This window comes from Zalophus californianus, chromosome 5 (genome assembly GCF_009762305.2).
Source record: "Zalophus californianus isolate mZalCal1 chromosome 5, mZalCal1.pri.v2, whole genome shotgun sequence".
In the NCBI taxonomy this organism is placed as follows: domain Eukaryota; kingdom Metazoa; phylum Chordata; class Mammalia; order Carnivora; family Otariidae; genus Zalophus; species Zalophus californianus.
In genome coordinates, this window is record NC_045599.1 from 69,669,126 (window position 1) to 69,695,839 (window position 26,714).

The window sequence follows — 26,714 nt, forward strand, 5'->3', positions numbered from 1 at the left end:
TTTTAATGAGCTAGGGATGTGGGCAACTGTCTCATTCAGCAAGAGCTAATTGTATATAATAAAAGGCTATTTTTGGGTGTATATATCTGACTGGAAATTTTAGTTTAATACTTGATGAGTTTAAATATCTGCTCTTTTTGAAGTATACGAAACAGTATTGCTGTGAGATGTCCATGTTGTTCTTTGCTCAATCTTTTCAGGTAATATAAGCAGAGAGATACGTTTTAAGTAGGGAAAGGTGAGACTGATTCTTATTCTTTGGTCCTTTGGCTTCTTCAAAGGAGGTAGTCAATATATCAAGTTAGAAAGCAACTCTAAGCATGGTGTAGCATAAGCTCTAAAACTGGTAGACATGGCAGTGATCTCCTACCTATATCTACAGGAGCAACCGTGCTTTGGGGCGCCTGGTGGCTCAGTCACTTAAGCATCAGCCTTCGGCTCAGGTCCCAGATCAAGCCCCACATCGGTCTGTCTGCTCAGCAGGGAGCCTGCTTCTCCCTCTCCCTCTGTCTACTGCTCCGGAGCCCTGCTTGTGTCTCTCAGTCTCTCTCTCTCTCTCTCTGTCAAATAAATAAATAAAGCCTTTAAAAAAAAAAAAAGAGCCACATTGCTTTAAACAATAGTGTGCACTCACCCCCTCTTTCTCTATCCCTCACTCACTAGGTGTGTTTTAATTGTGGCCATTACAGTGGCATGTAAAAACCCACTAAAGCTACTTAAAGTAAAGAGAGTGGAGTTATAGACAGTCTCAGGCATTCTCATAGAATTTCAAAAGCCGATAATGAGGTATAGTTGGACCTCAGAGAAATCTGGAACTAGAATACCTTGAAAACCAAGACCATGCTCTTCATCTTTCAGGGACCACAGAGTCTCTTGCTTCAGGTTGAGAGTATCTGACTGCTCCTCCAACCCTTCCTTCTCTCCTCCCTTTGTCTACCTATTTCTTCTGTATATTCATTATGTATTTACTACAGTATGGATGTTTGCCTTGAATGTATGTCGGCTCTAGTGCCCACCGGTAACTGGCAACTATCCACTTCCGATTCTTCAGAGCAGAAAGTTGATTGGCTCAGCTCCACTTTTACAGCAGAAGCACCAAGTTATTCGTCAGGGGCAAGCCAGAAGAATGGCTGTCTTTGGGTCAGGTATCTATCTCAAAGGTAGTCATCTGTGGCCAGGGTGTGGGGATAGAGGTACATGGCACATGGGATCACCTTTTCCGGAAAACTTGAGTAGCGTGGGCGGTCGAGGAGCGTATCTGTTGCACTCACACTCACAGAAACTTCTTCCTTCGTGGGTTTTTCAGATGCAGCAGGACTGAATATTTACCTCCCATCCACTCCCACCACAGCCCCAGCACTGCCCTTCTCCTTTCACTCTACCTGCCTGCAGACCTGTTGTGTCCATTCTCATATGATTTGCTAGCTCTCTCCTGCCCTATGATCAGAAAGTTTAGGTTGCTAATCCCAGGTTCTTTCTTTCTTTCTTTAGCTTCCTGCCACTTTTCTTTCTGTCTGGTTCTTCAGGCTACTGTGAGCACCATGTGCTATGAACTTTCTGGGTCTGATTCTCCTGGGGATTCCACAGTCCCCTTTGCTTCAATGCCAAAGAGTTGTAAAGATTAATTTGTTAATTACATTAAGCTACTTTATGTCCCACAAATGCACTAGAGGAGTGTTTCTCAAACTTTCAATGTGCATATGAAACACCTGGGGATCTTGTTAAAAATGCAGTTTCAGGAGCTCTGTCATGGGGGTGTGAGATTCTGCATTTTTAACAAGCTCCTGGTTCGTGCTGCAGCCGATGCTGAGAAAAGAACAATACTTTGAGTAGAAGACTAGATTCCGAAGTGCTGTGCACTTACAAATGTAATCTTCTGGATGGGAAGCACCATCCCCAGGCATCTTTATATGCTCTTCCACATCCAACACTGTACCTAGTATGTGATAGATATTCATACGTTACTTGGGTTATTATTGAACTAGGCGCACATGAAATGCAGGATTTTCTGTGCCTACTTTTTTTTTTGAGTGATTTTTTAAAAGTGCTAAAAATCAGTTACATCAATAAACATTTCTTAAGGGTCTAATTATGCAATAAACATTTCTTAAGGAGGAATATAAAGAAAATATTACAGTTCCTGTCCTCAAGTAGGACACTGGCATGTTTACCACTAACTCTAATATGTCTTTACTGGAATTGTGGAAATAATTTTAGAATTCTAGGGGTAGCAGTGAGGAAAAATGAGCCTGTTTATGCTGCTAGCAGTTTGACCTTCTGTTATTTAGATGTCATTTTTCCATATATACAATGAGGCTGGTGACATTGTTGGGATGTTTATGTGTGATAATGCATATAATAAATGCCTGGCACATATAAATGATCACTGCCGGTACTATGAGTAGTGGTGGTAGAATTAGGAATAGTAGCAGTAATATTTAAGATAGTTTTCATCATCCACCTAATTCACTCTAGGAAAACACTTTATTCCTCCCCCTTTCTCTCTAAGTCCATACATTATTTTGTAGGGCTTATCTGCAATTTAATCTTAATATTATTTTTGTTTAAAGTTTAAACTTCAAGGAACATGCAATTTAAGAATTCAGTCAAGGGGCGTCTGGGTGGCTCAGTCGGTTAAGCATTGGACTCTTGATCTCAGCTCAGGTATTGATCTCAGGGTTGTGAGTTCATCTCTCTGATGTCATCATAAATATATTCAGTAGGAAAAATTAATGTGCTTGAAGTGTTTCTCTAAACCCCTCTAACCATGTTGGATGAGACAGGAAATACATATACACAAATACATTCATACACACACACACACACACACACACACACACACACATTCACAGGTGAATAAGAAATATGTGCTAAATAATAATATCATCTTTGGAGAGAAAGTAAATTGGACATGCACAGAAAGGAATATTGAAATCACAAGTATTGGCTTAGATTTTACTTATAAATGATAAACATCTACATAATGAATAACATCTGTATTCTTCAACTAGGACCAATAAACAGATATATTGTACTTTTTTTAAGATTTATTTATTTATTTGAGAGAGAGAGAGAGAGAATGAACGGGGTTGGGGAAGAGGGAGAGGGAGAGAAAGAATCTCAAGCAGACTCCATGCCAAGCTTGGAGCCTGACATCGACACTGGACTCTATCTCACGACCCTAAGATCATGACCTGAGCGGATGCCAAGAGTTGGACGCTTAACTGACTGCGCCACCTAGGCGCCCCTGTACTTTCCACACAAAGTAGAAACCAATTTGCAATAAATGAACAATTTTTGCTTTATCATACATTAAATAAATTTCTAGAATAAAACTGACAGACCCTCTCCTTTATCCCCAGATAAAGTAGCATATCACCAGGAGTTTCTAGAAAGAAAAAGTTGGTTGAAGCAACAAATGTAGCTGTTGATGTAGGTGCCATCATTCAAGAAATCTTTTTTTTTTTTTAAGATTTTATTTATTTATTTGACAGAGAGAGACACAGTGAGAGAAGGAACACAAGCAGGGGGAGTGGGGGAGGGAGAAGCAGGCCTCCTGTGGATCAGGGAGCCCGATGCGGGGCTCGATCCCAGGACCCTGGGATGATGACCTGAGCCGAAGGCAGACGCTTAACGACTGAGCCACCCAGCCGCCCCTCATTCAAGAAATCTTAAGGAGACTTACCTTGTGGGAGGTTGGCACATGAGCCTGGAAGTCATAACTGTTAATTTTGTCTTATTGAGGAGAAGTACTTACCAAGAAGACCTTGGAAACAAACGTTTACGGTTGACCCTTGAACCACACGGTTTGAAATGTGTGGGTCCCCTTATATATGGCCTTTTTTTTTTAATAAATAACAGTACATACGGTAAATGTATTTTCTCTTCCTTATGATTTTCTTAGTAACGTTTTCTTTTCTTTAGCTTACTTTATTCTAACTGTAGAGTGTAGAATACATATCACATACAAAATACATTAATCAACCATTTATGTTTATCAGTAAGGCTTCCAATAGGCTATCAGTAGTTAAATTTTGGAGGAACCAGAAGTTATACGTGGATTTTTTTTTTTAAACAATTTTTAATCAAGTAGGCTCCGCACCTAAAATGGGGCTTAAACTCACGACCTTGACATCAAGAGCCACGGGCACTACTGATTGAGCCAGCCAGGCGTCCCCAGATGTGGATTTTTTACTAGAACAGGGGGTGAGCGCCTTTAACCTCTGCATTGCTCAAGGGTCATCTGTATTATTTTTTCATTAGCTAGTTCTTTTTTCGAAAGCTATGTAATCCGGATGTGACCCTGGATTTCTTCAAGTCCTCCAGTTTACCAGGGTCAACTTGTTCTTTAAAATATAATTTAGATGGACTCAGATCACAGTCTCACATACAAGGAGTTCCCAGCATCCCTCCCAGTATTTTCAGCAGTTGTAAGTGGATCTTATGTCTCTCTTGGATACCTTTGCTCCTGAGTTCCTTCTTATGCTGACTTCATACAGGGAAAAAGAAACTGAAATGCCACCCACATAATTTTTTTTTTTTTAACACCAAGTTTAGGTAATGCAAGTGAAAACACTTCAGTAAGTATAAAGTGCTACCTAGGGGAGGTAATAATCTTACTAAATTAGAAAGTGACATAAAGCATTGTGAATGCTCTAAGAGTAGACTGAAGGGGGAACACGGAAAATAATGAAACAGCATCTTCTTGTATCATCTAGCCGAAAACAGAGAAAAGGATGAAGTCCTGACAAGATTTTGAAATAAATTAGATTGTCCGTGGGTTATAATAAGAAAGGAAATTTACCCATGAAAGTTTAAAAGGGAACAGCAAAAGTTAGTCATGGGATTGCGAGAATCCAGAAGAGTACTCAACACCAAAAGAGAGAAGGGTCACCAGAATACTTTGAAGCTGGGTGAGCTGGTAATTACAAGGAACACATTTTCCTCACCGTTTTTTAAGAAAGCAAATCCACGTGGCCTTTGTCTCATTTCCCTGGTGACTGGCAGATCTGTTCTTGAAGCAAAAACTGCCACAGCTCTTGTGTGTGCAGAGCATTCAGTCTCCTCAATTCTTACATTACATTCAGTTTTTGTGAGAATTTGTTCCCAACCTTTTTTTCAGAAACCATTTCTAACGTGATATTCACAATTTCCTAACTCCACACATCACATTCATATGATCTAATCCTCAGACTACCTGGATGTACTATATATCTTATTCGATTGGACTGAAAGAAATTCTGGTTGGTGCGGCTTGTTTTCTTTTGTTGTTGTCGTCGTCATTGTTGTTCTTTGTTTTTTTTCTTTTAAGGTTAGAATATACTTCATTTATCTTGGGCACTTTTAAACCTATGTCAGAAGTTTTATTCTGTACCAGTAGAAATACCATTCAGAAAATACTGACCAGAAAATTCAATACCTATTAGCTTTAAAGGAAAAGTTAAATGAGGAGAATTTAGAAGAAGGTGTTCCTATAGGAAATAGAATTTGAGGATGTGGAATGACATAGCCTCTCCACCTGCTTTCCATGGATGGGGTCATGGGAGTGTGGGGCCCTGACTGCTATCTGCTCTGGTGGGTTACCCTTTTAGCCCTGTCTCATTTGCAACTGCCTCATTTGATAGTGGTGTAGAAGAGTTGTCTGGCTCCGTAGTCCCTAAGAGAGGTAGTACCTATATACGTAAGGCAGATTGCTTTTTGTTGGAGGAAGACTGGCGTGGAGTCTCAGCTACACAGAAGTGGGCGCGGGCAGTGCCGCACGGGACAGCAGTGCTGAAGTGGCCAAGAAGGCAGGAGGTACTGCTACCAGGACCAGGCAGGCTGTGGAGCCAAACCCCTCCTCATCAGTGATCTGGCCCCAGGTTGACCATGTGGAGGACAAACTTTGGGCACTCTCAGCAGCCCAGTACTTGTGAGAGGCCATGACTTGTGCAGCTCTGAAGAAACAGGAGAAAGTGGGTCACCTCCGAATTGGATAATTTTCCTTACCCTTCTCTGAAAGAATGGGCCAGCATGACCAAGTCATCGTACAAGCAGGGAGAATTGCAAAGGAGATTTTTTAAGAGCTGTAGCATTTAGAGGATTCCCTTCTCTTCCCAAGAGCCACTGGTCACTTTTCACTTCCTGGGGGTTCACTTTGCCTCTTTTATTTTTTTTAACCAGGATAGTGTGCCATTGGTTGGGGTTCTGCTTTCGAAGATTATCTTCTAAAGGAAAGTTTTTAGGAAAGCACTTCAAATAGAGACATGAGACCCAAATGTGGTCAGCCCCTGGAAAATGTAGATATTGACGGGTCAAACCTGTGTCACAGCACTCGGTGCGAAATGTTTACTACTCCCCGAGCAGGTCACAACAGATTCAGTAACCCCATTTTACAGACTGAAGTTGAATTGTGATGACACTTTCAGGTAAAAATTAAGCACCGAAGCCTGCATGTGGGTTCCTTTGTCAGTGTCCGTCTTGGTCTAAGCAACTTTTGTCCAGTCTCGGGCAGTGAATCCATAATTCAGATGTAAACAATTGTTTAAAGCTGGTGTGCAGAAAATGAGTAGCCAACGTGACTACTATTTTTAGTGCAGAAATATATTCAAGATCAAAGCCATTAATGTTTCCCTGTTTTATTTAATCATATGCCTTTTACCTGGAAGATACAGGTCTCCTGGCATACAGATGAGCGTACAGGGAATGATTCAGGCTTTGTGCTGTCCAAATTAAATTCTAAAAGCCAGGATATTCATCATTCTGACATCTCTTTGCAGATGCAGAATGTGTATTGAAATATCTCTTGAAATGTGTCTTGTTTACTTGAGGAATACATTTACTAGGTCATGTTAATTAGAAGTAATACCTGAGTAAGGTCTTTAATAAGGTATCTCTTTTTAAATATGAAATCGAGGCACTGTTTTTCCCAGTTGCTGGAATGGCTGTTTCTCCTGATTACCTATATTTTGGATTTTGAGGTTTCCTTCTAAATAGTTTATACTTTTTCCTTGAGTTTTCTTCAGAAATCCATTATTTTTGGCTATATTGTAATCTAGGTTTATAGATATTAAAAATGGAAAAGTCAGAAAAATATATTTGAAAGAAGTCACTCCCTACGAAGATTTCTTGTAATTAAAAGTATTATAGTGTCATAAGTTGTAGGAGGTGTGTTCTTTATGATACTTCAAAAGCACAGTTTTAGATAGTGAGAGCCTATTTAACAGTCCTCCATTTTGACATTTTTTTACATTTCTTATTTAAAGAACAAGAGGATTTTTATGGCCAATGAGTAAAAATTTCCAGTTACATCGCTGAAACCATTTTCCATTGAATTTCAGTGTTACCAAAATAAATAATGTGAGTTTACCTTGGACCTCACTGATCTAAATAAACTCCAGTAATCATAGATACAGTTGTGTAATAGAACTTCCAAAGGGAAAGTTATCATTTTCAAGAGAATTAATGGGTCTTGGGAAAATGTATAACTTAGGGGCACCTGGGTGGCTCGGTCGGTTGGGCGTCTGCCTTCAGCTTGGGTCATGATCCCGGAGTCCTGGGATCGGGCCCCGAGTTGGGCTCCCTGCTCAGTGGGGAGTCTGCTTCTCCCTCTCCCTCTGCCCCTTCTCCTGTTCCTTCTCTCTATCTCTCAAATAAATAAAATCTTAATGAAAAAATTAAAAAGAAGATGTATAACTTAGAAATGACGAAACTGCCTTTCACTCAAAAAACAAGTTTGTGGAAATGACAGAATGAGCCCTAGGAATCCTCAAATTTGCCTTTAAACAATGCCACCTTTTATGCAGTGCTCATTGGGACCTTGGTCTAGTAAGCCAACAAGATAGAGCTAGAAAAGTGAACATGCACTTCTCAAATTTATTTTGCCATAACCTCTGTTAAAGTTTTCTGAGCACCTCAGGATGTGCATGTTCCATTGGAACCGACTTTGTGAAGCAGTGGGTTAGATTTAATTGTGTAGCCTCTACTCAAACAAAGCTTCAATCTGGCAAACCAAAAATTTGCTTTTGCCAACATTTCAATACAAAGCGCTAGTATAGTGTGATGACGTCACACATTCCAAATATAGAAACGTTTATATCGAAGTTGTCTGAGTTATCTCATCGCCTCTTCTCTCTTCCAGATGTTTCATCCCAAACATCTATGCGGCTCTGTTCACAGCGGCCCTTGTTCCTTTAATGTGCCTTGTGGTGGTGTTTGTGGTGTTCATCCATGCCTACCAGGTGAAGCCACAGTGGAAAGCATATGACGATGTCTTCAGAGGAAGAACAAATGCTGCAGGTTTGGAAGGAACCCTATTTGTACTTTGGAGATGGGAACTTTTTAATGGTGGTAAAATGTCACTGAATAATTTTTACAAAAAGAAAGAAGGAAGGAAGAAAAGGAGGGAGGGAGGAGGGGAAGGAAAGGAAGGAGAGAAGTTAGACTCAGCTTCCAGCTCTGAAACTCTGAAGCCCTAAGTTAAGCTATGGCTCCCTAGTTTCTCCTGCTTCTTGGCACTTCGTGACACGTCTCTTTCTTCAGGACTCGATAGGTTTTATTGCCAGTTCCGATTTTGTCCTTAAGATATTAATGTTCAAGCAAATGCCTCACAACCTTGGGAGCTGCTTCCCCAGGCTTTCTTCAAGTGAAGCAATAACAACCTGTGTTCAGCCTGTGAAATCTATTCGTTTCTCTCAGCTTCAGAGACTTCATCACAGAGATCCTTCCCTAACGCTCATGAGTGCCATGGTTTGCATGTGGAGTTCTGATTGTGCTGACAGATGTTTAAAAACATATGTGATCGGACAGCTTCATAACTGGCTACACATGTCTGGTTACTTAAGAGTGCAAGTCTTTCCAGCTCAAATTGGCTTTCACTGCAGCTCATTTTTTCCCTTTGAATCATACTTAACACAGGTTTTTATGAGCTGATTCTTTTTTGTTGTTGTTGTTAGATTAGAGTCTCTTAGGAATTTTCTTAACTAGGAACAATAACCACACACCTACATAGAGAAAATTCCCTCTAAAATGGTGTGAGTGATGGGGACATTAGAATCTTGTGAGCTGGGGTTGGGGGATCCTTCTTGGGCCAATGAAGAAGTCTCTTTTCTAAAGCCAAATGTGTGAGAGGAATTTTCACATTTTAAGAGCTTTTCAAAGTTTAAGCAAGATACCATATATGAAGTCCCTTGAATAGTGTCTAATACATTATTAGCAGCTCAGTAGATACTATCACAGGGTAAGAAAAGTAGACCCTCTAATGTATGAAGAGCCTTCTATTTCCTGAAGTGGATCAGGGAACAGATTTTCTTTGAAAATCTTTGAAAAGATTTTCGTCCTGATGTAAAGAGAAGGGACTTTTTGCTATTAGTCTGTTAGGATAGCTGTGTCTAGCCAGCTCTGCTCTCTTCTTTCCCATTTAAGCATGCAGTCATTGTGTGGGCAGAAATATTATTTAAGGCTACAATTAATCTTAGATTCTTCAATAAAAGAAGCAATGTTCACTGTAGAAATCCTACTTTTTTATGGGACATAGAATTTATAAAAGCTGTGCTTTTATTCAACTTGGGATTCATTTTACTAAAATACATATTCTTTTTTAAACAGAAGGTTTGTGTCTTTCCCCAAATGATAAGATTTCCTCTGTTTTCTGTATGATATAAAAGTGCCAGTGTTTGCATGTTTTCAGAAGTGATAACATAAGGGCCTAACCTAATGAGTTAATTCTTCCTCATGGCTAAATCACCTTTTGGATATACTCCATCATAGATATAGTAGATAATAATACTCCAATTATCTGAAAAACATAGCCCTCAAGCATTAAACATAATGCTAAAAGCTTCAGCAGTTGTTTCTCAATGAGGGAAACCTCTTGCCATGAAATATTAATAGGAGCATTGTTCTATTGTAGCTTTTCAAATAAAAAAATTATTATATTTCTAATTCCCCTATTGCCATGACAATTTGGTCTAATAGTCATTATTTCACACTTGGACTCTTACAGTATTTTCCTGAGTGGTCACTAGTTCTGGTCTTTTTCTTCTCCATCTCATTTTCTCAGATGTCTACATTTCACCAATGTAAAGTGGATTCCCTCACTCCAGAATTATAGCCATTCAGGTTCTCTCTCGTTGCCTGAGAAAAATCCAGTTTCTTTGGCCTACAACACAGGAGTCCCTACAGTCCGCCCACCCCCAAGCCATCTTTTCATCCCCAAGTCAGTTACTATTTATCCTGCGTTCTGACCATGCCACGTATTGATTTACTCTTTCCTAAAATTACCTGATCCCGTCATCTTTGCTCGTCTAAGGAGACCTCTACTGTGAACTCTTCATCACTAGTTGATAAAACCCATGTGTTTAGTTAAGTAATGTGGATGAGAGAGAGGTGGAATGGGGTTTATTACCTTTCCATAATCTTCATTCACTCTCCACAGCTGTCCAAAATAAACCCATAATCTAAGTAAAAATGGCTTGCTGGATAAGCAGAATTTAATTCCCCTTTCCAACAAGGTACTACTCAGTCTTTTATAGAAATTCTGGAAGTTCCCAACATGCTACCTCTTCTCTGAATTGCAATTGCCTCTTCACAGAACCACACCAGGTAAGAATTGCTCATTTCCTCATCTATGCCTTTGAGGCACTTTGTCATTACAACCATTATAGCACTTATCTTAGAATGAAACGGTGACTTCTTTCCGTATATGTGGTTAATCTCCTTAATAAATTAGCAATTCTTGGAGGGCAAGGACCATTTATGATTCATCTCTGTATCACATGGCCTTCAAGAGTGCTCAGTGGATAGCAGGAGCATAGTTAATATTTGTTAATATTAATTGACTATTGTTAATAGTTAATATAATAATCATAAATGCACCATAAAGTCTTATAGGTTCGGATCCTTAAGCTAAATATAGCATTAAAAAGAAGAATAATCTGTTATATCATCAAAAGTAAAAATTAGAGGATTTATCTCATTGATCTGTTTGTAGGTATCCTTTTGAACATTGTTATCATTGGGGCTATAATTGTTTTCTTGACTTCTGTGATTCCCAAAAATATGTGTTCAGCTCTGACTGCTGGCCTAATCTTTTATATTTTATTTACAACCACTATAACACACTTCCATTTGAATATGCTCCACTTATTTCAAATTCAAGATTTCTAGAAGAAGAAAAAAAATGTCTACCAAGGAGCATTTGATATGCTTTTTGAAAATTTTTGCTAAAATTCCATTGCATTGAAAAGTGTCCAGTCACAATGGCACTGTAAATTCGTGGATTGCCCTCTGCCCTGCTCCATAGGAGCCCTTACATAGGAGTTAAAGGCAGGATATAACAAGAGAAAATGTTTTTTAAAGTGAACATTTCTGTGGCTCAGAAATAGAGCAGGAACACAAAGTAGTAAACTGGACCAAAACCATGGACCCAATGTTTTCTGCATCCATAAGCCAGTGGATGCAGGAGTGGCTCAACTGCTATGGGGGTGAATTAGGACCTAAAAGATTGACCCAAGGCAGATGGACTGGGGCAATAGCATCTGCATGAAGGGAGCCTGAAAAAGCCCTGCTACAGTAGCCTGCGCTTTGGCCTATAGGACTTCTCAAGTCCAAGGAGAAGGCAGACAAAGCATCCCATCAAATACCTGGGCCCAGTTCTCTAGAGTTTGCAGACTGAATAGCTATCATATCTACATGTCACCATGGGGACAGGAAGCCCAAGACATTGAACTAGTTCCTTTGGAACAGGAGAGCTGAGTGGAGGTGCCCATAATACCATTAGACAGAAAAGGGTAGGCAGACAAAGAGAACAAGCGGCGAGACAAATGCTTTCTACTCAAGATTAGCTGCTGTTTAGAAGTTTCAAACGTTGGAGGAAAACCAACAGATAGCCCTTAAAATCAACAATCAAAAAGATGAATTTAAGCCAGAAAAAATTTTAAAAAGAGAACAAACTATGAATAACTTTGATAAGTATGTTAGGATCCTTGAAAATATGGAGCAGGAATCCTCAGACTGTGGCCCTCCTGGCCCCTTACCTGTTTGCCCATTTCATCTCTTCGTTAATAGCTTCCTTGAGATGTAATTTACATGCAAAGGTCATCTGCTTAAATTGTGCAGTCAGTGGTCTTTAGTATATTTATATAATCGCGTGACTGTCACCATAAGCTAATTGAGAACATTTTCATCACCTCAAAAAGAAACCCCACCCCTATTAGCAGGCACTCCCCATCCTACACTTCCCTAGGCCCTAGGTAACAATTAAATTTCTATCTCTATAGATATGTCTATTCTGGACATTTCCTATAATTGGATCATAGAATATGTGGTCTTTTGTGTCTGGCTTCCTTCACTTAGCATAATATTTTCAAAGTTTGTGTGTATTATAGCAGGTATCAGCACTTCGTTGTTGTTGTTTTAACTGACAAATAATATTCCACTGTATACACACACTACATTTTGCTTTCTATTCATCAGTTGATGGACATTTGGGTCCTTTCACCTTTTGGGTATTGTGAAGAACACTGCTATGGACATTCGTATACAAGTTTTTGTATTAACATAGGTTTTCATTACTCTTGGGTATATACCTAGAAGTGGAATTGCTGGGTCATATGGCAGCTCTGTGTTTAATATTTTGAGGCACTGCCACACTGTTTTCCAAAGTGGTTGCAGTGACCTGTTTTTGTAAGTAAATTTTTCTTGGAACTGAGCCACACCCATTTGCTTACATATATTCTATGGCTGCTCTCACAATGCAGAGTTAAGTCTATGTTGTTGCAACTAGGACCATGTGGCCTACACCACTGAACGTATTTAATATCTGGCCATTTACAGAAAAAGTTTAACAACTGACCCCGATAGAAAGAAATATTTATCCACTAAAAACATTGAAACATAAAAAACAAAAATAGATATAAACAATATAAAAACAGGCAAATATGAAAATGAAATAATTTCAGAAATCTTGGCACTGACAAATATACTCTTTGAAATTTTGAAATATCTTAATATTTGAGATAAACCCCAGGTGAGAAGCAGAGACGAGGAATGAATTAGAATCTGATGCTAGTACTAAGGAATTCACCAAGGTAACATACAAAAAAGAGAAAATATGAAAACTAAGCTAGGAGGTATGAGAACAGATGGCCAAAAGAAAAAAATATAAGGAATGGAGAAAAAGAAGATTTGAAAAGGTAATGGTTGAGAATTTCTCAGAATTGAAAAAAAATTAACACAATTACAATAAAATAAATATCTACATTATAAAAAGGGGGTAAGAGAATGCTGAAAAGTCCAGTGTATTAGCAAAATATAAAGTACATTTTGAAAGTTCCTATGTCTGTATTTTTGGAAAAACTGGAGAATGAGCACCTTTTCTTTGCTTCTAATATTCTATATTGTTGGAAGTGGCACCAGCCTCACTCCGGAGTTCAGATGCCATGATGTAAGTGCATGCCACCAAGCTCTCTGCAAAACTCAGCTTCAAAGGCAACATGCAGACTGGTGCCCAGGCTCTTTTCTGCTTTCCTCTGAGAAATGTCTTTTTCCCACCCCATGTACATTTAATACCCGAGAAAGAAGGTGGTTCTAATTAGTTTCTCCCACTTGGTTCTGCAGTTCCAAGCATATACAAAAGCAGCCTTTTTTTCCTAAGGCAACTTAGATGGTTTATAATTTAGTTGTATTTTGCCCTGCATTTTTTTTAACTGGAAGAGCGTCTTAAGATAGTATCATGAGATATAGATTCTCAAGTAATAAATCAAGAGCTGAAAGTAAGTTTCCTTTTCTTATAAAAGCACAGCTTCCTAGTTTTACAAACGATGCTTAAATTTTGAGTATTTGGGGTCATACATAGCCAACCATTTTTTGTTTGTTTATAAATCACTTTTCACAATGAGTCAGGTGCATTCTGAGAAGGAAAGGTCAGGGGCGCCTGGGTGGCTCAGTTGTTAAGTGTCTGCCTTCGGCTCAGATCATGATCCCAGGGTCCTGGGATCTAGCCCCGCATTGGGCTCTCTGCTCAGCAGGAAGCCTGCTTCTCCCTCTCCCACTCCCCCTGCTTGTGTTCCCTCTCTTGCTGTGTCTCTCTCTGTCAAATAAATAAATAAAAATCTTTTTAAAAAAAGAAGGAAAGGTCAATTCGTAGTTTCCTTATAGCCAAGCTGGGTTTTGTGTTTAGGTAACTGGGATGATTATGTTTATTTATTTACCTTTCAGTTTTAGGTTTGGTAAACAGATGTGATTAGTCAACTCCAGGATCAGACCTCTTTGAATAACGAAAGAGCTTGCATCAATCATTTTGTTAGGCCCGAAATCTTCCATATTTCTCTAGAACTGTTCTCTAGACAAATCACTCTTATACAGATTAGATGTGCCTGACAACAGGAGCAATTTTATATCAACACTGCTGTATTTGGTGATGACTTCTAAGTACCAGTCCCTTAACCCTCTATTTTGAGTGACTTTTTTGGTCCTACAGCCTTTAGTTTCAGAGTTCAGATCAACTCAATGAAATCTAAGGGAAAGAGGGAGACAAGGAAGGAGCTGACAGTAAATAAAATACACTCTTATGCTGTGGTCTCCCAAAGATGGCCACTGTCAATCCCTTCCTGTTCTGACTGTGGTCTGGGACAGTGACTACAGCTTGGCATTCCGTGGCCCTTTAGCTGCCAGACTGCTGTGAACCACATTTTCGAAGGTCAGTGGCTCCTAATGATACTCACTGGCCGCCTCCTCCCTTCAGTGGGGTGAGTGTGCCGTGAGGATGAGTCAGGAAAAAGGTATGTTCTCTGAACTAGATTTCAATGTCTGAAACAGCATTTTAAACAAAGCCTATAATTTGGGGGGTTGGTTTTGATCTCTGGCAATGATAAGCTTGTCTCTCCTTTTAGGCTCATTAGAATTTACTGGTTCTTTCTGAATCATCATCCAATTCCTATGTGAGGAATGATTCATGGATCAGGGAAGGAAAATTAATTTGAATAAAAAGAGGAAGTAGCTGATTATAAATCCCTTTCTTATAAAATCCCACACATATGTTTCAATATGTTATATAAAAAGGTGATGGTGGCTTGATCCAGCTACTTATATGGATAGCATTAATCTGAGGTGTGTGGAATCTCTGGTACTATAATGACCACTTCTCTACTTGGGAGCATATTTGAGGATGAATGCTTCCATTTTTTTCTGAGGCTCCATTTCCTCATATTTAGAGTGAACAACAATAGTAAAATAAATAAAGATTGCATCAAAATTATGAAAATCATTGAAAACTTGTTATAATGAATATATAATGTATCATCCCTTACACCCTAAAGTTGAGTGACTTTTTACTCTCTGGACATTTTGGAAAATTTCAAAAAGAGTTTCAAGAAACTTGGTGAAATCCAAAGGAAAAAGAGAGGAAAAAGAGCGAGCTCCTAGCAAATGCAGTACACTCTGTGCTGTGTTCTCCAGAAATGGCCCCTCCCTTTGCATGTGTGCTTCTTCTCATAGAAAGTGGTGGAGTCTTTTTTCCCCTCCCTTGAAATCTGGGCTGGCTTTGGACTTGCTCAGACGCGTATAATGTGATCGGAGTGAGGCTGTCCCATAATGGGCCTAGCTTTAAGAGGACTAGCACTTTCAGCTTCCTTTCTCTTGGAAGTCAGCCACCAGAAGTCCAATTACTCTGGGACCACCATGGTGTTAGGAACCCCAAGCTAGTCGTGCGGAGTGGCCATGTGAATAGACATGCTTGGCAAGTTGTTTCAGGCATCCCAGCTCTGATTCCAGACATGTGAGTGAAGAAGCCTTTTTGTAGGTTACAGCCTGAGGAGACACCACACAGAGCAAAAAAACTGCCCAGCCCACACTGTAGGACTGCGAGAAGTCATAAATTATCTTAAGCCACTAGGTTTTGTAGTGGTTTATTATGTAGCAATCAATAGCTGAAACACTCTGGTTCTAGAATCCTTATTATTCTCACATCAAAATTCTAAGTATGTCATTGTCACTTCAAATTTTATTGCCTGCAGAAACAGACATGGTTTATAAATAAAAATGGGGAAAACATTTAGGATTTTTGTTTCCTAAAGCAAAGTAGACATTGCCACTAAAGCAGAGTAAAAGTGATCTTACCTAGTGACAGTATGTGCTTGAATAGGATCCAGAATGACCAATATAACAGGTTTCACATGTCCTTGGCAGTAAGCTGCTTGTTTGCAGTCTACTCCCAGTTCCATTGCTGAAAAGAAAATAAAAAAACAATGCCTAGGGACCTAAGGAAAACCCCAGAGCTTCTCCCTAGACAATGAACAATCTCTTCCACTTGAGCTTGAAAAAGCTTTGTGAACACAGTTCAGTCTTCCCACATTTTGCCAGTGGTGGTAGGGAAAATCCAGAACATTTAAAGAAACTTTATAGATGCTCATCCTCGGCTTAGATTTTTATCTAGGACCTCAGTCTTCAAAGATTCGAATTAGAAATCTCTGAACCTGAAAGATGATGTGTAGTCCCTGAATGTTTGCTTTCTGCAGCATTTAAAAACTTAGAACAATAACATCAGGAGTCAGTTTCCTAAAGCCTAGGACATCCAAATAAAAAGAAAAAAAATAATAGAATTGAGAGAAAGCTTAAATTTCTGTTTCAACTCCTGATTTATACATATAACCAAAGAAGAAAAGGGACTGATCATTTGTAGCAAAGTGGAGTCTTTCTAGAATTCAAGTTTGCTGAATATCTTTACCTCACTGACCCGTCTTTTACCTAGTCTCGTTGGATACTGATGAGGACAAGGGTAGTTCTCTATTGAGGCTATTTCAGTATGAAACTGTTAAATTCAATTTACATTTGTTTTGTAGGTGGGCAGACAGCAATGAGTATGGATAACATACGGTTGCAGGAAAGAGTAAAGGGCATGTAAGTGGCAGGTGTGAACTATGTGCTGGTGGTCATAGTCATGATCCTCAGCACCACTGACAGTTAAGGCTCACCATACGCTAGCCACTGTGCTAGGCGTTTTGTATACATTATCTCAGTTTTTACAAGAATCCTCTGAAGCAGGTATCATTATTCCGGTAATCAGACAACAGAATCAAGGAAGTGAGAGGCTATTAAATTGAGCAGCTGGGATTAGAGCCACAGGTGAGTCTCAAGCTCTCCAGAGCTGCCATTACTGCTAACACCAGGACTTCACCCCTTCCCACTTTGCTGTTTTTTTTTTTTTTTTAAGATCTTATTTATTTGTCCGAGAGAGGGAACAATCATGGGGAGGGCGGCAGGCAGAGGGAGAAGCCTCCCTGCTGAGCAAGGAACCCCATGTGGGACTCAATCCCAGGACTCTGCCAAAGGCCGACGCTTAACCAACTGAGCCACCCAGGTGTCCCTCCTTTCCCATTTTGTTATCAAAAGTTTCATTGAGGGGTGCCTGGCTGGCTCAGTTGGTAGAGCATGTGACCCTTGATCTTGGGGTCGTGGGTTTGAGCCACAAATTGGGTGTAGAGATTACTTCTAAAAAAAGTTTCACTGAGGGGCACCTGGGTGGCTCAGTTAGTTACGGGTCTGCTTTTGGCTCAGGTCATGATCCTGAGGTCCTGGGATCGAGCTCCGCATGGTGCTCCCTGCTCAGCGGGGAGCCTGCTTCTCCCCCTTCTGCTCTCACCACCCCCGCCCCCGCTTGTGCTTACTCGCTCACTCTCTTTCGTGTTCTCTCTCTCAAATCAATAAATAAAATCTTAAAAAAAAAAAAAATCAGGATGCCTGTGTGGCTCAGTCGGTTAAGCAGCTGCCTTTGGCTCAGGTCATGATCTCAGGGTTCTGGGATAGAGTCTCTCATCGGGCTCCCTGCTCAGTGGGGAGCCTGCTTCTCCCTCTCCCTCTGCTTGTGCTCTAACAAATAAATAAAATCTTTAAAAAAATTCATTGAGAAAAGTAACATGTAAACATTGAATCAAACCTAGAAAACACAAATTCCATAAAAGTAATTATTAGAGGGGCACCTGGGTGGCTCAGTTGTTAAGCGTCTGCCTTCAGCTCGGGTCCTATCTCAGGGTCCTGGGATTGAGCCCCACGTCGGGCTCCCTGCTCAGTGGGGAGCCTGCTTCTCCCTCTCCCACTGCCCCCTGCTTGTGTTCCCTCTCTCACTGTGTCTCTGCCAAATACATAAATAAAATCTTGAAAAAAAAAAAGTCATTGTTAGACTCCATTTCCCAGAATTTGAAGTGATCTGGTCTGGTAAATTATTCCTTCAATTTCCAACTTCCAAGAAAAACTGCCCCCTCTCTGTCTGGTACTAAAATATACCTAGTTGTCTTCACTATTCTCATGTAGTGCAGACATAATAATAAACTTTATAGAACTTTTAGAAGGATTCAGTGTTAATTCATATAAAGTCTTTAGTACACTCTCTGAAACATACTAAGCACTCAGTGTGTTGGTATTTTTATTAGCATAACAACTCTTTCAATATGTAATTGTTATGGAATATAGTCAGATATGTAACTCCTTTGTCCTGTATGTTTCCTAAGTATCTCTCAAATATGCCTTCCTTTTTTTTTTTTTTTATTTTGTGATTATGCCTGATATATTAGTCAGCTTGGGCTGCCTTAAAAAAATACCATAGATTGGATGGCTTAAACAATGGAAATTTATTCCTCATAGTTCGAGAGTCTGAAAAGTCCCACAGTCTGGGTGCTGGCCAGTTCAGCTCCTGACAAAAAGCTCTCTTCCTAGTTTGCTATGGCCATGTTCTTGCTGTGTCCTCACAGGGAAAGAGTTCTCTCCTGTCTCTTTTATAAGCACACTAATCCCATCACAAGGGTTCCACCCTCATGACTTAATTACCCTTTAAGTCCCTATCTCCAAATACTATTACATTGAGGGCTAGGGCTTCAACATATGACTTTTGGAGGGACACAATTCAGTCCATAGTGCCTGGTCATATCCCCCATCATCTTAGACCTAGACAATTGCAACTGTCTTGAGACTGATATTCTCAATACTTGTCTGTCTCCATTCCACACTGAACCACCTAAAAAGTGAAACTGATCACATCATTAAAATCATTCAATAGCAATCTCTAGACTGTAGGATGAAAGGAAAATGCCACTACTTACCCACAGAAACTCTCTATGTATTGCAGCCATAATGTACTTGTGTTGTTGCCTAAAAGTGCTGTGATTTCTGTAAATCTGGACTTAAACAACACAACTGAGTTCACGCTCACTTGCTGAGTTCATCAATTACGGCAGTCAGGGAGGAGAGGGAAAGGAATGAAAATTAATTTCCATCTTGATACACATCATGAATAGGTGTCAGTTGGGTGTCAGTGGAAGATACGCTCAGTGTGGTATACATATGGTCAGTGTCTAAAAGCATCACAGTGGCATTGTTGCTTAGGTGTGTTGTGCACTCTTTGTGTACATGCATCTGACATGTATGTACCATTGCCATGCCTCAGTCTGACCCAGAGAATCAATGAAACTGTCCCAATTGTTTATAATTTTTGTACATAGGCTGAATTTCCCATATATTTCCTTGGCAGTTTTCTGCAAAGTAATAAAAAGTTTAAATTTTAATTTTCCTGGCATTCTCCATTCTTTTAAAGGACACTCTTCCCGCCCCTCATCCTTCTTTATTTATCCTGGAAAAATTACCAATGAGGCATTTCTTCCTTCCCCTTTGAAAGCTACATAAAACAGTTATTCATGTTTATTGCTTTGATCTAAGAGCACATTCATTTATTTTTTATTTTTTATTTTATTTTATTTTAAGATTTTATTTATTTATTTGACAGAGAGAGACACAGCGAGAGAGGGAACACAAGCAGGGGGAGTGGGAGAGGGAGAAGCAGGCTCCCCACCGAGCAGGGAGCCCGATGCAGGGCTCGATCCCACTACCCTGGGATCATGACCTGAGCTGAAGGCAGACGCTTAACAACTGAGCCACCTAGGAGCCCTCATTTCTTTTTTAAATGGATGACTGAAGTCAACTGTTGGCTGATGAAAATAAAATTTCTGATTTTTTTTAATGTGTCTCTCTCAAATTTGTATCCACACCTTTGCCAAACTCTACTAGAGAGTATAAAAATCAGTTTCTCAAGGCTGTTTTATCTTGGAATATTTATGGCATCGAAAACCTTATGCTCTATAAGCCACCCCATTTAGTGTCATTGTGGTGATCTTGTAATACACCTTGAGTCTCTCTAGTCAACCAAATCCCAAATTCTTTGGTATAAATTCCATTCTTGATTTGCAACTTTTCCATGTATGATTTGTTGCCATTCTCATTATTTAGAGAGTGTTCCAATTTATGATTCAGTACCTACACAGTTCTTTAAAATATATATAGTTACAAAGTAATTCCTTGATCACACATTAATCAACTGCTACAATATTAAAGAGAAGATGCAGAAATAAAGGAAAATAGGGTTGCTAGAATTAAGGAAATAGGAAGTGGTGATGGGTAATCTGGGGAATTAGGAAATGATCATAAATTTCTTTAAAAATGTATAATTGGCACAATGTCTGGATCATAATGCCATACTTAATAGTTTACATATTATAAAACTCAGGAAGTTGAAAATGACATCTTTATAAGTTGTTTCCTTTCTGAAGAAAAGTATACCATCACCATATCAAAAGTGAAATTTGAGTTTCACTGGACCAGAAGGCAGTAACCAACTTGGTCTGATCCTTTCACAAAAGTCTTCTTCCAGTTACCTTATCATAAGTGAAATGGCCTGCCTCATTAAAAGATCACTTTCCTTACAACCAGTTCCAAGAGGCCACTCCTTTTAGGATTTCAAAAATATTTGTGCTCCCTTCCGTAAGGTTACTATGTCCCTGGGTAACGATTTTTCCTATTTTTAAATCTGTGCTTCTTGCTTACACCAGCCTTTCCCTATTCACGTTCCTGTGGTTCCCATTTCTCAGGCTAGCCGCCCTTCCTAGATCAGTTTCCCTCTCCACATCTCTTTCTGAACACAATCTCTGTCCCTCTCTCCCAGTTCCTCACTCCTTGTTCTTTATTCTCACTCTGACCTCCTTTCCCTTGACCCTGTGATGGGACAGTCCAAGAATATTTTCACTAGCTCTTTTGATTTCTTCACCAACTTGGCTCCCTCCTTAAGCGACTTTGCCAATCACCAGTTTAGAGTGTTCCACACAATTCTCTTCCTTTTATTAACGAATTAGTGCTATACTGTAATGGATACTAGTTTATTCTAAGTAACCTTAACTGAGCCACATCTGCTTCTCAAAAATCCTTTGGATTATCTTTCAGTGATTCTTAGGTAATCTTTGAAACAGATTTCACTGCCCTTAAATTTTGCACTTATTACCTTCTAGTCTCACTCTCTCTTCAAAGTATGAAAACAACACGATATTGTCTCACTTACCTGTCCTTATTTTTTACCTGATCATTTATCTTTGTTGTCTCCCTTCTTTGCCACTTTCCTGCCATTTTTTTTTTAAGATTTTATTTATTTATTCGACAGAGCACAAGCAGGCAGAGCAGCAGAGGGAGAGGGAGAAGCAGGTTCCCCACTGAACAGGGAGCCTGATGCGGGGCTCAATCCCAGGACCCCAGGACCACGCCCCGAGCCAAAAGTAGACATTCAACCGACTGAGCCACCCAAGAGCCCCTACTTTCCTACTTTAGATAAGACAGTGAATAACTCACTTTCACCAAAGGCAACCATCCCAATTGCATCTTCATCTGTTTTCCCTTTTCTTGGAACTTGCTTCATTAAATTTTCCACAATTGGCCTTATGTCTTAACTCTCTCTCTCTCTCCTCTGGGTCTTTCCTCTTCATCTAAAAACAAGCATTACTTTTCACTGTCTTAAAAGAGCTTACTCATAATGCCTTATCAAGTTACTTCCCTGCCTCTCTCCTTTACCAACCAACTTTTTTTTTTTTTTTTTTAGAGGCGGGAAGGGGCAGAGAATCTCGAGCAGGCTCCTTGACACCCAGTGTGGAGCAGACGCACAACTCGATCTCACGACCCTGAGATCATGACCTGAGACAAAATTGAGAGTCAGACACCTACCTGACTGAGCCATCCAGGCACCCCACTGACCAACTTCTTGAAGAGTACTGCCTGTCCATTTCACCTTCTGTTCACTGCTAAGCCTCAATAGTCTCTTGCTTATTCTCTTTCATTCATCACCTTTAACCTTGGACACCAAGTCTACTGACCTCTCTTCTAATGTCCTTACCCTTACACTCTTCTGCATAGATAGTACTGATGACTACCCTTCACTAAATAGTGCCATCTCCCTTGGTTTTTAGGATACTCTCATTTTTCTTTTTTCCTGGTAAATCCCGGGCCATGCTTCATTCTTCTTGTGACTCAGAACTCTGGAGTATATGTGTTTTCCAGGGATTGCCCGTGCCTTTTTCATGATGATAGTGGTAATTTTCAAATCTATCAGCTTGAGCCCAACTTCTCTTTCCGATTTCTTCCCTGCCTGTCCTCTCCCTGAAAATGATATCTTGTCCTCAAGAGGTACAAACATTTTCATCAGCTTTGCTCCTCTGCCTGCCCCAACGCCTCTGATCTCTCTGTTATTCTTTCTCCTCCTTCCTTTTCTTCTTCCTTTTAATTCTCTTCTGATTTTCCTAAACTGAAGCTGGTGTAATTTCTTTAACTCCACAGTCATAGACTTTTGTCAGTAGTTGTCAAATCTGACTGATCATCCAAAATCAGGCTCTCAGAGAGGCGCCTGGTTGGCTCAGTCGGTAGAGCTTGTGCCTCTTGAGCTTGGGATTGTGAGTTCGAGCCCCTCACTGGCGATAGGCCAACTTAAAAAAAAAAAAAATCAGACAAAAATTATGGCTTAATGAGGGGCGCCGGGGTGGCTCAGTCAGTTGAGCATCCGACCCCTGATTTTGGCTCAAGTCATGATCTCCAGGTCATGGGATTGAACCCCACATCGGGTTCCATGCCCAGCGGGGAGTCTGCTGGAAATTCCCTCCCTCTGCCCTTCCCTCCCCTCCCCTCTCTCTCTCTCTCAAATAAATGAATCTTTAAAAAAAAAAATCATGGTTTAATGAGTCTCCCTGCAGACTTAGAGTCTTCAGTGATCAAGTCCTAATATCTGTATAATTTTGAGGTTTCTCATTGTTTTTTGATTGAGGGGTATGACTGTATATTCTATGTCTGTAGTATTTTGTGTGTGTCCCATTCTGCCCTTGGGGGTGCTCTTATCTGCCCTTCCCTTGCCTCAGGCCCTCCTTATCTCCCACCCTGACCATAGCGGTAGTGGCCAAACCCGTGCCCTTGGTGGTAGCCTCTCCGCCAATCTGTTTACTTTCCTAGGAGATGAAGCTTGGTGTTGATAAGGCCACACCTCTTTCTCAGAAATTTTAAATGGCTTTCATTTCCTATAACACAACTGTTTTGCTGAATCTAACCCACACGATGCCATTATGACCTAGTGCTACAAACATTCTTTTCATTAAGCACCTTCATGGACCTTTAATTCCAATCAAAAAGATTCATTTACACTAATTTATGCATTTGCCTTTTTTTACCTCCCCTTTGGCTACACCCACTACCTTAATCTCAATATTTACATGCTCAAATAGAGCTCAGCTTCAAGTCCCAGCTGAAATTCCTTCTCCCTCTCAAAGGCTTCGGTGATGCTATCAAAGGGGTAACTGCTCCTTTCCCTGAGTTTTTATTTAACTTTGTCTCTCTTTCTCCCTTTTATTATAGGGTGTGTGTGTGTGTCTATAGTATTTGAAAGAATATCCAGTTGTAATTCGTCCTCCTACCTGTCACATTTTATCTCGTACATTTTTGATGCTTGCTAAAACATAATTCTTGAATAACAAGCAATAGCCAAAATCACATAAAACTATTCTAAGTGTTCTGCATTTCAACCATTAAATCCTCACCGGATACACAGAACCTCATTTGGGAGGTGCTAATATTACTGTCATTTTACAGATGAGGAACTTGTGTCTCAGAGCAGTGATGTAACTTACCAAGGTCACACAGCTAGGAAGTGGCCTTCAAGTAATCTGACTCCAGAGTCCATGCTCAGAGCTGCAAGTCTGCCTTGTTTGTATGAATAAATCCCACTCAGTCAACCTCAGGGCATGCTTTAAAAAAAAAAAAAAAATGATTTGCCAAAGGCCCATATTCAAAACAGATCTTTTGCTTTTAATTGAGTTTGACAGAAGCAAATTATAACCTTCAGGAAAGCAAATGATGTGATTTATAACTAGGATGCATCAACCTCCAGAAAGAAGTCGAAATTGGATTTTGGGAAAGACCAAGGGTGTTGAAGAGCCCTATTGTACAGTTCTATAAAATTAGTGTAAGTCAATGTGGTTATAAATCAACAAGTAATAGAAATGAACAATTTTGATCCTTACACTCATTTAATTATACAATTTTTAAGAAGTGTGGTGGTTTCTCTCTTCATCAGTTTCCTCCCTAATGTCAAAGTATTTGCAAATAACATTCAATCTGTGGTTATATTAAAGCTGCTTTGGGGCGCCTGGGTGGCTCCGTCGTTAAGCGTCTGCCTTTGGCTCAGGTCATAGTCCCAGGGTCCTGGGATTAGCCCCCCATCGGGCTCCCGGCTCAGCGGGAAGCCTGCTTCTCCCTCTCCCACTCCCCCTGCTTGTGTTCCCTCTCTCACTGTATCTCTCTGTCAAATAAATAAATAAAATCTTAAAAAAAAAAAAAAGCTGCTTTACCAACCAGGAAAAAAATTGTTTTTTACAAATGTGCTTCACAGGATAAACTCCACCTGGTTTAAAAAAAAAAAGGATAGAAACAAATAAAAAATGTAGAAGGATCTGTCTAGCCTATTAAAGATGGAATCAAACAAATTTTTTTAGAAAGATGGAATCAAATAGTAAAAATGGCTCCTTCTGGGGGCTTGGGAAGCACAGTGACCTAAAAAAACGATATGGCTGCTCATTAGTCTGATCTCTTAATGCCAAAACTGTGGTACCTAAAGTTAAATAAAATTCCAATGCTCTCACTCTTCTTTTTCCCCTGAGGAAGATAAATTTAATTTTTTTTTAATTTTTTATTTGAGTATAGTTGACACACAAAGTTACATTAGTTGCAGGTGCACAACATAGTGATTCGGCATCTCTATACATTCTGCTGTGCTCACCACAAGCACAGCTGCCATTCAACGCTATTACAGTATCGTTGACTATATTCTCTACACTGTCCCTTTGATTCCCATGGTTTACTCATCCCATAACTGAAAGCCTGTACCTCCCACTTCCCTTCACCCATTCTGCCCATCCTCCCACCCCTGTCCCCTCTGGCAACCATCAGTTCTCAGTATCTATAGGTCTGATTCGGCTTTTGTTTGTATGCTTATTCATTGTATTTGTTTTTAGATTCCACATATAAATTAAATCATATGTCTTTCTCAGCCTGACTTATTTCACTTAACATACTACCCTCTAGGTCCATCTGTGTTGTTGCAAATGGCAAGATCTCACCCTTTTTATGGCTGTGTAATATTCCATTGTGTGTATGTATGTGTGCGAGTATATATACACACCCCACATCTTCTTTATCCAATGATCTCACTCTTCGAAAAAGAAGTGGAAACATATAGTTTTAAGCCTGGGATGAAATTAAGTGGTAGTATCTAACTACTAATATCAGACACCTGTGAACCAATCTAACCATTAACAATTTGAATTCCAGATGAAAGAGAAAAAGAGAAAAAAAGCTGGAAATTAAGATCTCACAGATTTTAAGGTCTACATGTGACATTGACAGACAAATATACAGAGATTTTAATGGTATATCATTGGGTTCAAATCACTTTGCTCAAATTACTTTGATCACTAATATATAAATATTGTCAGTATAGATGTTACTTTTTTTTTGGACAGCCTCCTTCTTTTGGACAGCCTGATACACATGGCATTTAATCTGGGAATTGCCTTTCTTTCTTAACACAATAGTTCCTCTTTTTTTCTCTGTAAGGGCTTGGTCCAAGGCTATTTAGTAAGAATGAGCAATAAGATATTAGTTTACTTCCATATGGATAAAACTCCCAGCCACACCTGTGGGTACTGTGCCATTGCTTAAGTGAACAATGATAAGCCTCTATACAACACAGATATCATACCACTTTATGGTCTGTTATTATTGTGTATTCCTGAAAACAGCTCTTTATGTGGGTTTGGTATTAGTTTTCTCGGTTTACAGTTATAGCTCTTTAACAACAGAGTAAATAATATCCCCAAAGCTTTTGTGAAATATATTACATTATTTCTAAGACCAGACAATGCCCTGATAATCTTATAGCTATAGGGAGAAAGGAGGCAATTAATCACGTTGACAGAGAAGATCCAAAGGATTTAACTCAAGTAGACTTTTTGGAATAGCGACATGCCAAAAGAAATAAAAATAAAATAAAATTTTAAATTTGTGTTCCAGTTTTGCAATATGATAGCCAGAGAACCAAATTAAAGGAAATAAGTGTGAGGTCAGCTGGCATTTATCCAGATTGAGGGTCTACCAGAAAACAGTTCTAGAACTGACATATTTAACACACTGTAAAAATATTTTCTTGAACACATCTTTAGTATTAATTTTTATGAGACGTTGTGTCAGAATTGACTCAAGACTTCAGTGTTGAATTTGAGCCTGTTAAATCTTAATGACTGCCATGTGATGTCCTATCAAACCATCTATAAAACATAACTGGCTATTCATGGCCAAATACATAGTAACCTAATTTCCAAAAATTATGAGGCGATATA

At 39.6% G+C, this 26,714-nt stretch overlaps 1 protein-coding gene across 2 annotated transcripts in view; it reads left to right on the top strand.

Annotated features, from left to right (window-relative positions):
• Positions 1-26,714, top strand: part of ADGRV1 (adhesion G protein-coupled receptor V1) — a 536,135-nt gene that overhangs the window by 433,136 nt on the left and 76,285 nt on the right. For both annotated transcript variants that reach the window (XM_027605560.2, XM_027605561.2), the window contains one exon: positions 8,120-8,277. In XM_027605560.2, the coding sequence (XP_027461361.1) occupies positions 8,120-8,277 (158 nt within the window). The remainder of the gene's footprint in view (positions 1-8,119; positions 8,278-26,714) is intronic.